Genomic DNA, 13,052 nt, shown 5'->3' with positions numbered 1-13,052 from the left:
TGACCTCACACACTCCTGCTAACCTTCACAGTCTGTGTCCACTAGCACCCCCCAAGTCCACGAGTCTTTGTTCAGTTAGGACAGAATCGCATAGAGATGTCTGGGAGGTGCCAGAGAGAGGTGCAGGAATCCAGGTAACAATCCAGTGGTCATCCCCACCCTTCTTCCTATGAGGAAGCAGCGACAGACAAAGCTGGTCTTGCTGCTCTCTTGCAAAAGACATAACTGATCTGATAGAGATGACAGATGCTATATTTAGAGGGAATTAAAGATGACCTTAAAGTTCGGGGCCTCCCATCTCTACCTCTGGGGTGCTGGGGATCATAGGTGTGCACCACCAGGCTCAGTTCAAAACTCACATACTGTTAAACCTCAGAGTTAAAGATAAAGAAACAGTCTCTCCCATTGAGCTTTGTTAGATTGAAGCATGTCCCAACATGTTTCCAAAATATAGATTTTTCATTTTCACATTGAAATATCACATGGATCATGCCAAACTCTTGAAAATTTTCTAACAAAATGTGGTTTAAATGAAAGAACAAGCATTAACTATGTTTGATTTGAGAAACTACACCTGTGATAAAATTTCTGCAAGAATGAGAAAAATGGTACTAGCCATTTTTAAGTGTGTGTGCATGTGTGTGTGTACTTAGGTGTATGTGTGTCCATGGTACATGCAGGTGCTCCTGCCACAGCACCAATATAGAGGTCAAAGGACAATCCTGGGTGTCACTTCTTACTTTTCTACCTTGCTTGAAACAGAGACTCTTGGGGTTCATGGCTGACCCCCTGGTGTCCATGGATTCTCCCGTGTCTTCGTGCCCTAGAAGTCTTATGCTGCTATATCCAACTTCCTGTGGGGCCTGGGGATCTGAACTCAGGTCTTCACTCTTACATGGCAAGCGCCTTACACACTGAGCTGTCCCCCCAGCCTGTGGCCACTTTCCTAATGGCTTTAAAAGACTCTCATTCTGTAGCGAGTGTGTCAGAATTTCCCCACCCTGGTCAACACCTGGCAATGTGCATTCCACGACCCCAGCCACACCCGGCATCATGCCTCACGGAAGAGAACTTCTAGGCAGTTTGGAAAGTTTCTCATGAGCTACAATCTGTGTTGCAGAGTTGTGAAGACAGTGGCTGTGAAAATCTTGAAGAATGAGGCCAACGACCCCGCTCTGAAGGATGAGCTGTTAGCAGAGGCAAACGTCATGCAGCAGCTGGACAACCCGTACATTGTGCGCATGATCGGAATCTGCGAGGCCGAGTCCTGGATGCTAGTGATGGAGATGGCGGAGCTGGGGCCCCTCAACAAGTACCTGCAGCAGAACAGGTGCCGTGGAGCTCAGGTGCACAGGAGCTGTGCACTGGCCCCCTTGGGCTGTGCCGGGGCCTGATTTCTGTGGGAAGCGCTCTCTCTCTCTCTCTCTCTCTCTCTCTCTCTCTCTCTCTCTCTCTCTCTCCCCCCCCCACCACCACCACCACTTCCTACATTCCTACGTTGTTCCATGCTCAGGGAATTGAGAAGCCTCATGGAATAAGGGGAGATGCAGCCTTTAAATCCAGTTCTCTCTCTCTCTCTCTCTCTCTCTCTCTCTCTCTCTCTCTCTCTCTCTCTCTCTCTCTCGTATACATCTGTTGGAGCACACCTATGTGAATGTATGTGGGGGGACAGAGGTCAATATAGGATGTCATTCTCTCTCCTCTATCACTCTCCCTCCTATTGTTGTTTATTTAGGAGCATATGCCTGTGTGAGTGTGTGCCACATGAATGCAGATACTCACAGAGGCCAGAAAAGAGTGTCAGACCCCTTGGAGCTGGGGTTGCAGGCAGTTGTGAGCCTCCCAGCCAAGTTCAGGCCCTATACAAGAACAGTGCGCATTCTTAACCACTGAACTATCACTTAGAATCTCCACCTGATCTTTTGAGACAGGGTCTCACTGGCTCTGGAGCGCACCGATTCAGACAAACTGGGCTGGCCATGGAGCCCCAGGGATTCCAGGTTCCTACTGCCATGCCTGGCTTTTATCTGAGTGCTAGGGATCCCCAACTCAGGTTTTCCTTCATCCTTGTGCATCAGACACTTTAACAACTGAAGCATCTCCCTAGCCTGGCAGAAAATAACCCTAAAGCATCGTTTGGTCTTTATTCTTCTCCTTGAATCTCTGCCCAATGATAAAACCCTCGAGGTGTGTGGGCAGGGCACCTTCTGCAACAGACAGAACATTCTTCCTAGACAAACACCGTGAACGAGCATCTTCCTGGGGTACCAGTCTTGTCTCCTCTGGCTGACCTCTGGAGTACCTGCATCTCAGGGAGCAGGCTGCTGTTCACTGATTGGTCATCAGTGGTCTAGGCACAGCTGCTCTAAGGCTGCGGTCAACACAGAGAAACTCCTAGAAGGAACTAAATTCAGTGGTTTAGCTCATCACACTGTTGCAGCATTGTTTGTACTTTAGCTATTGCCTTCGACTCTGTGGTCGAAGGTGTGAACCCTTCTTTACAAACAGGAAATGGAAACACAGAGCCGATTTGTAACCTATCCAGTTTGGAACAGGGATTTAGAGTTATCCCTGACTCCTGTGAGCCACGGCTGACCACTTCTCACTTTATGCACCCGTTCTTTACTATTTTTAGTATATGTGTGTGAATATGAGTGTTTGTGCAGGTGTAAGAGGTGGAGGCCAGAGCAGTTCCCGTACCCTGGAATATCGCCTGTCTCCTTTGAGACAGGGGTCTCTCATTGGCTGGAGTTCATCAATTATGCCAGACAGGGGCAGCGAGCCCCAAGAATCCACCAGCTTCACTTCCCCAGCATTCAGACTGCAAGCATGGGCCCCTATACCTGGCTCTATTTTCACACAGACTCTGGCATCAAACTCTCGTCCTCACGCTTGCAAGATGAGCACTTTGCCGACTAAGCTGTCTCCAGAGCCCTGAATGACTTTCTGTACATGTGTGAAAATGAAACACATTGAACATCATGAGAACCGTGTTCAGTCTGGAACGGCTGTGCGGCAGAGAGATGACCTGCCACACTCAGGCCTGCAGTGATGTTTTCTTATGCTTTAACAAATAAAGCTTGCCTAAAGATCGGAAGGGCAATGCTAAGGCACTAGAGTCAGGCAGTGGTTGCGCACACCTTTAATCCCAGGACTTGGGAGACAGAGGCAGATGGATCTCTGCGAGTTCAAGGCCACCCCAGTCTCCACAAGATCAATGCAGAAACAAATCCAGGTGATGTCGTGCCTCACACCTTTAATCCCAGCACTAGAGGCAATGTAAAATGGGAGGAGAGAGGGGCTGAGTCTGCTGAGTCTTCTTTGTGAGCCGCCACTGCCTGACCTCTAGTGGCTTAGCTTTGCCCTTCTGATCTTTAGGTAAGCTTTATTTATTAAAACATAAATAAAACATCACTACATATGCTTCCTGTGGTTGTTTTTTCATGTCTGTGCATAGCAAATGTCTGTGCATACACATGTGCATGGCTGGGCATGCCCGTGCATGGCTGTGCATGCCCATGCGTGGCTGTGCATGCCCATGCATACGTGCAGAGGCCAGAACACTGTGTGTCCTCTATCTACTACTTTCTGCTTTGCCCCCTGAGGACACAGCCAGTATGGTAGGTAGCACTTGTCTTTAATTACAGCACCAGAGAGACAGAGCTTGGTGGGTCTCTGTGAGTTTGGAACCAGCCTGCTGATCTACATAACAAGATCCAGGTATTTTGAGCCACACAGTGATGCTCTATCTCAAAACAAAAAAAAACCCAAAAAACAAAAAACCAACCAACCAACCAAACAAACAAACAAAAACCAAAACCAAAAAAAAACAGGGAGTTTTGCTATTTTGTTTTGTTTAGGTTTTTAGGGGTTTTTTTTGTTGTTGTTGTTGTTTTTGGTTTTGGTTTTTTTTTTTTTTTTTTTTTTTTTTTTTTTTTTTTTTTTTTTTTGGCTATGCTGGTGGCCAGCAAACCTCAGGATCTTCCTTTCTCCACCCCCTACCAGTGCTGCGATTACAGGCACATGTGGCCACATCCAGCTTTTTCACATGGCTTCTGGGAATCAAAATTTAGGTTCTCATCTCATACAGCAAGTGTTCTTACACTGATCCATCTTCCCTCTTACATGTACACGGTGAACATGGCTGTGTGTTTGCAATGACCACTGCCTACCCTTGCTAACAGCAGCCTGTGGTTCTAGGCACATCAAGGATAAGAACATCATCGAGTTGGTTCATCAGGTTTCCATGGGAATGAAGTATTTGGAAGAGTCCAATTTCGTGCACAGAGATCTGGCTGCAAGGAATGTGCTTCTGGTCACCCAACATTATGCCAAGATCAGCGATTTCGGTCTTTCCAAAGCCCTTCGTGCGGACGAAAACTACTACAAGGTAGGACAGCTCAGTGCAGGCTCATGACAGCAGGCTGAGGGACAGCTTAGGGCAGGCTCATAGCAACAGGTCATAAAAGTATTGAAAGATAAATGTATGTTCTCTGTGTTTTATTATTGTGGAAATCTCATCAGTAACCTTGGAACTAGCTCTTGAAGACCAGGCTGGCCTCGAACTCACAGAGATCTGCCTGCCTCTGCCTCCTGAGTGCTGGGGTCAAAGGTGTGAGCCATCAGCACCCAGCAATGGGAAATTAAGATTAATTCTGTTGATCAAGAAACGAAATCCTGCCGGGCGGTGGTGGCGCACGCCTTTAATCCCAGCACTTGGGAGGCAGAGGTAGGCGGATCTCTGTGAGTTCAAGACCAGCCTGGTCTACAAGAGCTAGTTCCAGGACAGGCTCCAAAGCCACAGAGAAACCCTATCTCGAAAAACCAAAAAAAAAAAAAAAGAAACGAAATCCAAAAATACTTAATATATCTCAGCTGAAGACTTATTCAGACTAGCATCTCCTGTTCTTTTTTTGTCCACATTTATTTATCTTGTGGTGTGAATAGGCATGTGTGCCATAATGTACCAATAGAGACTGGGAGACAACTTACAGGAGTTGATTCTCTCCTTCTACCGTGTCTGTCCCAGGAACTGAACTCAGATCTTCAGGCACCGTACCCACTGAACCACCTTCCTGACCCTGAATTTTGAGTTTTGAAAAAAAAGGATAGAATGTTTGTGCTAACTTACTTTGATAAATACAAGTCAAACAAGTTGATTTTTATTTTTTAGACAGGCTTTCATGTAACCCAGGCTGGTTTCACGGGTACTGAGTTCTGGGTTTATATTCACACACCACCATGATTGGGTTACACTGTTCTAGGACTCAAACTGAGGGCTTCCTGAATGCCCTTTATTGACTAAACCAGGTCCTCAGCCCCAGAAGGTTGATCCTCGGAAGATTTTTCTGACTCCTTTTCATTAGAGCTAACACTGGGTTTCAGCAGAGGCCTTTCTCCGCCCTGCTTCTCCCACCTGACTCCTGTGTGCATTGGCGTGTGCACATCTGACTTCGCTCTGCTCACAGGCCCAGACCCATGGGAAGTGGCCCGTGAAGTGGTATGCCCCAGAATGCATCAACTACTACAAGTTCTCCAGCAAGAGTGATGTCTGGAGCTTCGGAGTCCTGATGTGGGAAGCGTTCTCCTACGGGCAGAAGCCTTATCGGGTGAGCCGCGCTCAGCTGTGTGTTTCATGTCTCAGCCTTGTGGCCTTAGGAAAACATCACTCGGTGTTGGGCTATTGCCGCAAGAACTTGGGAACACCCTGGGGTTGCTCATCAGCCTCTAACAGTGGGCAGTTAGTGCAACCTTAGCTTACAGTAACCTGGAAATGACACTTGGTGCTAAGTGAACATGTTTTCACTGTGTGTTACATACACACTCACCAGACATAGCCCCAGACCATCCTTCTTGGGAGTTATAATAGAAATGGTGACACTGACAGCATCAACTATGTTAGCTGTTGCTATGTGCATTCTCGTGTGTGTGCATTCTCATGTGTGTTCTCGTGTGTATGCATATTCAGGTGTGCACATATGCGTATGCATTCTCATGTGTTTGCATATGTATGTGCATTCTCGTGTGTGTGCATATGTGTGTGTTCTTGTGTGTGTGCATTGTGTGTGTTCTTGTGTGTGTGCATATGTTTGTGTGTTCAAATGTGTATGCATATGTTTGTGTGTTCTTGTGTGTATGCATATGCGTGTGTGTGCATTCTGGTGTGTTTGCATATGTCTGTGTATTCTCATGTATGAATATGTGTGTGCATTCTCATGTGTATGCATATGTGTGTGCATTCTCATGTGGATGCATATGCACTTGTGTTCTCATGTGTGTGCATATGTGTGTGTTGAGACATCATTCCTCAGGGACTACTTGCCTTGCTGTTTGTGGTAGTCTCTTTCTTAGCCTGAGTTCATCCTATAGGCCAGGCTAGCTGGCCAGCAAACCCCAGGGATCTGCCTGTCTCTATGCCCCCAGCACTGGGATTACAAGCATTCACTGCAACTCTTGACTGTTTACATGGGCTTTGGGGATTGAACTCAGGTCCTCATGCTTGCAAGGTAGTATTTTGCAGATGAAACTAGTGTGTGTGTGTGTGTGTGTGTGTGTTTTCCTGGATGGTACCACTCAGTAGATTGCCACACATGAAGACCCTACATCCCACAAGGCCAGGCCCTAAATAAGGAATCAGAGCAGGAACCCCAAAGCCCCCCTGCTCCCCAAGACATCCAACCCTTCTCACCAGGCAGCCACTTCTGACTCTAGGATTCCAAGGAAGGGCCCCTAGCATTGGGACTGATGTCACTTGGTGTTGCACAGCCTGTGTCTGTGTTCCTCTGTCTCTGGGGGTGAGGTCCTTTGTTTGTTGGCAGGTGTTTTAAGAGCTTGTGTGCATGTTCATGTCTCAGGGGATGAAGGGGAGCGAGGTGAGCACCATGCTGGAGAAAGGGGAGCGTATGGGGTGCCCTCCAGGATGCCCCCGAGAGATGTACGACTTAATGAACCTTTGCTGGACCTATGAGTGAGTACTCAACCCTGCCTTCCATTGACCTGGGTGTTTGTAGAAGCAGACGGCATGGCTAGCGTCCTAATTATGTCTGTCGCCGTGATAAAATGTCTCTGCCAAAAGCTAACGTAGGGGCAAAGGATTTATTTTAGCTCAGAACTCCAGATTCCAGTTCATGGTCACAAGGCGGTCGAGTGGCACGGACTGAAAACATTTGGTCACATTGTTACAGTGGAGAGCTGAGAGAAAAGATGTTGTACATGCTTCTGTGCTCAGCTCACTTTCTCCTCCTTGAGAAAGTCCAGGGTTCCCTGACCCAAGAATGGTAACCCACAGCAGGCTGGGTCTTCGTATCAAATAGCATGATCAAGACAATTCCCTGACAGGCTGCCCTGTTCTAGACAGCAGTCCCTCATTGAGACTGTCTTCCCAAGTGGTTCCAGACTGTGTCAACATGCGTGAACTGATGCATCTACAACATAGGGACAACTAACTTCTGTAACATAGTACAAAATTCTTCTAGCTCATAAGGACACGGATCCTCGGAATCTTATAAAATGCAGGCTTGAGTTGTGCAGGTTGGGAGTGGGAAGGGACTTCAGAAAACACTGGCGTAGGATGCAGTGACTGGCATTCACCACTAGGGAGCACAGTGAGATAATCATGTTTCCACCCCTCTACCTACAAAGAGTAACACATCTCTTCCTCCTCCAGGGTAGAGAACAGGCCGGGATTCACAGCTGTGGAGCTGCGGCTTCGCAATTACTACTACGATGTGGTTAACTAACAGCTCTGGCGCCTGTCATCGGCCGCCTTGGATCCTCAAGCGATTACAGAAACTTCATTCAGATGAACTGGCTTCCAGAGTTTCATCTCCCTCTGCCCAGGGAGAGAGCTAAGAAAAGTTAGGACTTACCTTCACAGCCGGTCTGGTCCCCAAAACAGAGCAGCGGTCAATCCTCAGGGCCCATGGGTTCATCTGTCTGTTTCTTGTTGCCATCTGTGTGGTTGAATTTCGTTATGGCCACAGTCGGGAACTGTTTCCAAATCATCTTCGCACCGTCCTGTTCCTCTGGGTCCGGGACTGCAATGTTCCCCTGAAGATCGGAAAAGTGCCCCGAGGCCTAAGCGAAGGAAATACAGAGAAAACTCAGCACTGCAGCTGGCAATCACACAGTCGCATAAGGAAAGCAACACGCCTGGACCCTGGTTTTGCTCTCACGCTGGAGACAAGAAATACCACACGCATGGGACACACCGACTTGGCCGACCTGGCCCTGGTGTCTGCCTGCCTTCCTGCAGAATGACTTGAAGTCTGTCCTTGTGTGCTTGCCGAGGGAGACAGCCAGGATCCCTTCTGAGTTCGTGATGGCATCCGCGTCTCTTAGGTTCTTTTCTCGTTGCTGCCACAAAAGACCTGACAGACAAATTTAAGGGAGGAGGGGTCGGTTTGGGCTCACAGTGGGGAAAGGCCATCATGGTTGAAAAGACATTACACCTGGAAGGAAAGACTTGGTGGCCTGAGCAGGAAGGTCACCTGGCATCCTCACTCAGGAAGCAGAGAATGAACAGGAAGTAGAATCAGGCTACAAGGCCCCAAAGCCACCACCACCCCAGTGACCCACTTCCTTCACCAAGATCCCGCCTCCCAAAGGCTCCACAAGCTTCCTAGGCAGTGAGTGCCACCAGCTGAGGCCAGGCGTTCAGACATGTGAGCCTTGGGGAGTGGGGGGAGGCATTTCACATTCAAGCCACAACAGGATCCATCCATTTCCTGTTGCTATAACTGAACACCTAGAAGGGCCATGGACAAAGAAGAGAAAGGTATCTGTGAGATGTGTGTGTCCCTTCTGAACTTCCACCCGTGAGGTGCGGCATGAGGCAGGGGCCTTCCTGACAGAGCAGGTGAGCCGTCTCAGCTGCCCTCCTCTTAGGAAAGCCCGGATCCCATCCTAGGGTCCCCCTCAGGACCCCACCTCATGCCCCAGAGGCCCCATCTCCAAACACCGTGCCAGTGAATCTGGGTACTGAACCTTCAAATATGGGCCCTGAGGGGACACGTTCATACTGGAGGAGCAGAGGGCAACATGGTGCCCAAGACCCTCTCGTGATGAGTTCCTGAATGTAATTTTAATCCACAATAAAACCAGAGATTTGATCTTCTCCACAAGAAAGCCTGGCTAAGTACAATTCTGAGCTGAGAACATGTGACCCGAGATTGTCACTCTGTCCTCCTTATGCGTGGCTTGCTGTTTGATCGTACACAAGGTGTCACCCATTCTTAGCACTTTCTCTGAGGACCCTAAAATTACAAAGGCTGCACAGTCTTCATTCTGTGTCTGCGAATATACACAAATGCCATCTCCACCTCCGAGACACTGTGACATAAACAGGCAGGGTTGGTGCGGGAAGCCCCACTGGGGGTGGGTGAGGGATGGAGAGGACACCACCAGTGCCTTTCAGACTATGGATGCAATAAACTTAGGCAGGAGCCTCTTAAAGGATCGCTAAGAAGTGCTTAGAAGCCGGCACTGTTTGGAATTATGCTGACAGCCGATTGTCTTGTTAAAGAGGGAATCCCTGCATGCTGGGCTCACTGAGCAGACCCACAGAACACAGAATTGCTGATGAAGTCCCATGGGTCAGGCCACCTGCAGATAGAGTTAGGAAAGGAAGAAGCCGAAGTATTGATTATGGAGACAGGACCCTCTGAACCATGTCCAAGCAAGTTCTCTGCTTTCGCCCTCCCCTACCCCCAGGGTGAGGCTATAAAAAAAAGTCAGCACGCAGGTTGGGGAGCACACAGGTGAGAATGCTGTAGAAGTCTCTGGATTCCTTCTGGCCTCCCTAGGAATGTCTCTCCTTTCCAGGGGTTTGGGCCTGACCATTGTCTAGATAGGACTGAGCAGGATGGAGGCAGAGGCTTTGCCTTCCTCTAAGCCGAAACAGGCTCTCGTGTGCAGAAGTTGCACTGTAGCCAGTGTTCAACACTCTCATCTGGTGAAAACCGTGTCTTGCTGTCAAGATTAATTCTCCCCCCTGGGGCCACAGAGGCAGGCAGACAGGGAGAAGTTCCTCCCTGGATGATTTAGACTGCATGGATACACAAAATTTGCAAGGTCAGGAACCAGCCAAGGTCCTTGGCTGGGCCTCTTTTCACAAGCTTCCTCTGATGACTGCAACCCCTTCCGCCTGGCAGCTGGGCTCAGTGCGTGCCTTTTACCTATGACCCTTTGCCAACAGAGGACAAGGAGCCTCCCAAGCTGCCTTGCTGCACCCCGCTGACCACAAATACCAGATACCTCATATGGAACTGACTGTCTCTCCAGTAAACACCCAATCCGGCTAATCGTTCAAATGGTCTGTGTGTGTACCGGGACATGTCCTCCCTGCACCCAGCCCTGCTTTGCGTGCCAGACAGTGACTCCACAGGGCTGCCAGCCCTTATGATTGCAATGCTCCCTGCAGAGCGAAGCCCTGTTGTCAGTGCCAGCAAGCGTCCCGGGAGCAGCACAGAATGTTTCCTGTTTATTTCAGAAATTGTTTTGAATAAAGATCTACTATTAGTTTTGCAACAACTTTTATGGAAGTGGGTAGGGTACAATGGGCTAAACCTTCCACCGGAGTCGGCCAGCATCGTCCTGAGTGCAGCCTGCTTGCGAAATGTTGAGTGCTTGCCCACACTGCTACCCGTGGGTGGGAACAGAGCCCAGAGCTCACAGTGAATTCCAGACACGGGAGGAAGCCGGCAAGAAGGGCCTGATCTTGTCATTTGCTTCCCACTTGATCCCATCTCTTCAAGTTTATTATTTTATTTTTCATTTGTGTGTGCCTGTGCATGTGTGTAGGTGTGTTTGTGTGTGTGTCATGTGTGAAAGGGTTCCTACAGAGGCCAGGAGAGAGTGTTGGATCCATGGAGCTAGTTACAGGTGGTTCTGGGACATTGAGTGCTGGGAATTGAACTCTGGGTATCTAGAAGAGCAGCAAGTGCTCCTAACCACCGAACCCCTCCAGCTACAGAGGCCTACCTCCTAAAAGTCTCATCACCTCACAGCAGGACCTCAGGCATATCCTTTCTTCTTTCCTCTCTCTGCCTATCTGCCTCTCTCCCTTCTCTCTGACACATCCCAGGGCAAAAGAACCAACAGTTCTTTCAAAGAAAAAAAAAAGAAACTGATACCATTTGTATACAGCAGAGGGTGCTAGTGAGCCGACTTTGACAACTCGTTTCAACTTTATTTCCAGCCACTTGTTTTTAACTTTACAAAATGAACCCACAGGAAGAAAAGCACACTTCCAAAGTCGCCACTGCCAAACTCAGAAAATAGTCCCTGGGGTGTTCCAGCTACTGCCACCACCCAGTATGGAACACCAGAGCTTGAAGCCTGAGGCCTGTTACAGAGCTCTTTGCTTGCTTTCTTTCTTTCTTTCTTTCTTTCTTTCTTTCTTTCTTTCTTTCTTTCTTTCTCCTCCTTCCTTCCTTCCTTCCTTCCTTCCTTCTTTCTGTCTTTATTTCTCTCTTTTTCTCCTCTCTCTCTCTCTCTCTCTCTTTCTTTCTTTTTCTTTTTTTTTTTTGGCTAAGCATGTTGCGCTAAAGCCATTAGTCACTGGCTTCAGGGCTCCGTCTCCTGTGTCTGTGGGTGACTCAGTCCACCGTGGCTGTCATCAAGCCGTGGAACAAAGAGTTCAAAATGCAGACTACTCATAAACAAGTCTCCCTCACTCATGGAAAATAAAGAGCCAGTGTCTGGGACAGCTTCTTCCCCACACCTCCTATCAGATGACACCATCAATTTCTATAAATCACCGGGGTTGACGAAACCTTTGGATTACAGGTCATGAAGACTTGGCTGCCTGGGTCCAGGTTCTCAAATTCCTCGCGTCCTAATGTCCCTTATGCAGGAGAGAAAGACCCCTACCCTAGAGGGTGTGGAGCAGGTGAGGAAGCGGAGGGACCACTTAGAAAAGCACACTGCCAGACGGGAAGTAACTTTCCCAAGCAGGGCAGTCCAGTGGCATCGCAGCATCAAACTGCATAGTTTTGGTTAGAGGTTGAACCTGGAGGTTCACACAGCATTTTGGACAGGCAGGCTCCTCCCAGTTGTAAAACTTCCAGACAGTCATGTTCATGCACTGTGTCCCCCGCCCCCCAATGCTCACCCCTCTTCTTGTTTTCTTTGATATTCAGCTGTGAAGAACAGGGAAGAGACTGAGGTGTTACTTGCTTATAAAGCTACCCTAGCATCCTCTGCTGTGTCCCTCTCAATCCCCGTAAGCACTGCAGGGGCCTGCCACAGAGTGGGTGCCAGAAGCTAAGCAAGCCTCCTGACAGGGAGGAAGGCAGGTCTTGGGAGATGGAGCCCCAGGAACATGGCACAAGCACCTTGGATGATAGTTTTCCCTGCCATGAAAACGTTTAGACAAATGTCCACTCCAGAATGCATTTCCATTGAAATTCATCAGACACCCCATGCCAATGTTTCCTCAGGAGACTCATTCTCTCGGTGTCTTCCCATCACACCATTCTCATGAGCCTCTTGTCCGTCATTCCCTCCCTGATAAAACATTCCGTCTGGCAGGGAAGTGTCTTAAGATTCATGAAGGGAATCACTCAAAAGCTTCAGAAGTCCCTGAAACTGACCAAATGCACTAAGTCCCTCCCTCTTCTAGTTGATACATGCACTAAGAACTACTGAGAGACTTTAGGAGCTAAGATGCCTAGAATAGACATTCTTCTAACCTGTTGAGCTGCCTGGAAATTGTGCTGTGAGCTCCAAGCCTCCAGCTGTCGCTAGCCATCACCCATTCTAGGGTGGGCTTCCGGGTGTTGCAGCTGCCTTTGCATCATCCCTGCCCCCATAACTAACCCCTCACCCATACATGCTACCATAACCCTGCTAGGGGTGCCAGTAAACTTTTGGTTCACAAAGCTGAATTTTGGTGGTGTGGTTACTTTGGTTTGTCATTGAGTCCCTATCTGGGGCGAGTAGATGTTTGCTTATATTTCCCCTGGGAATAGTTGTCACATGACACCCCCAAACAGTAGCCAGCCTCCTACACAAGACTTGTGCAGTGGGGCTACGTTTGGGCTGGTGCACCT

At 48.7% G+C, this 13,052-nt stretch overlaps 1 protein-coding gene across 3 annotated transcripts in view; it reads left to right on the top strand.

Moving 5' to 3' along the window:
• Positions 1–10,534, top strand: part of Syk (spleen associated tyrosine kinase) — a 68,836-nt gene extending 58,302 nt beyond the window's left edge. For all 3 annotated transcript variants that reach the window (XM_057787955.1, XM_057787953.1, XM_057787954.1), the window contains 5 exons: positions 1,121–1,330; positions 4,201–4,390; positions 5,469–5,609; positions 6,855–6,967; positions 7,667–10,534. In XM_057787955.1, coding sequence (XP_057643938.1) covers positions 1,121–1,330; positions 4,201–4,390; positions 5,469–5,609; positions 6,855–6,967; positions 7,667–7,739 — 727 coding nt within the window. In that variant the 3' untranslated portion in view covers positions 7,740–10,534. The remainder of the gene's footprint in view (positions 1–1,120; positions 1,331–4,200; positions 4,391–5,468; positions 5,610–6,854; positions 6,968–7,666) is intronic.
• Positions 10,535–13,052: the final 2,518 nt, after the last annotated feature.

Source organism: Chionomys nivalis, chromosome 13 (genome assembly GCF_950005125.1).
Source record: "Chionomys nivalis chromosome 13, mChiNiv1.1, whole genome shotgun sequence".
Taxonomy (NCBI): domain Eukaryota; kingdom Metazoa; phylum Chordata; class Mammalia; order Rodentia; family Cricetidae; genus Chionomys; species Chionomys nivalis.
Note: the sequence above shows the minus strand (reverse complement) of the source record. Positions and strands in the feature narration are given on the sequence as shown.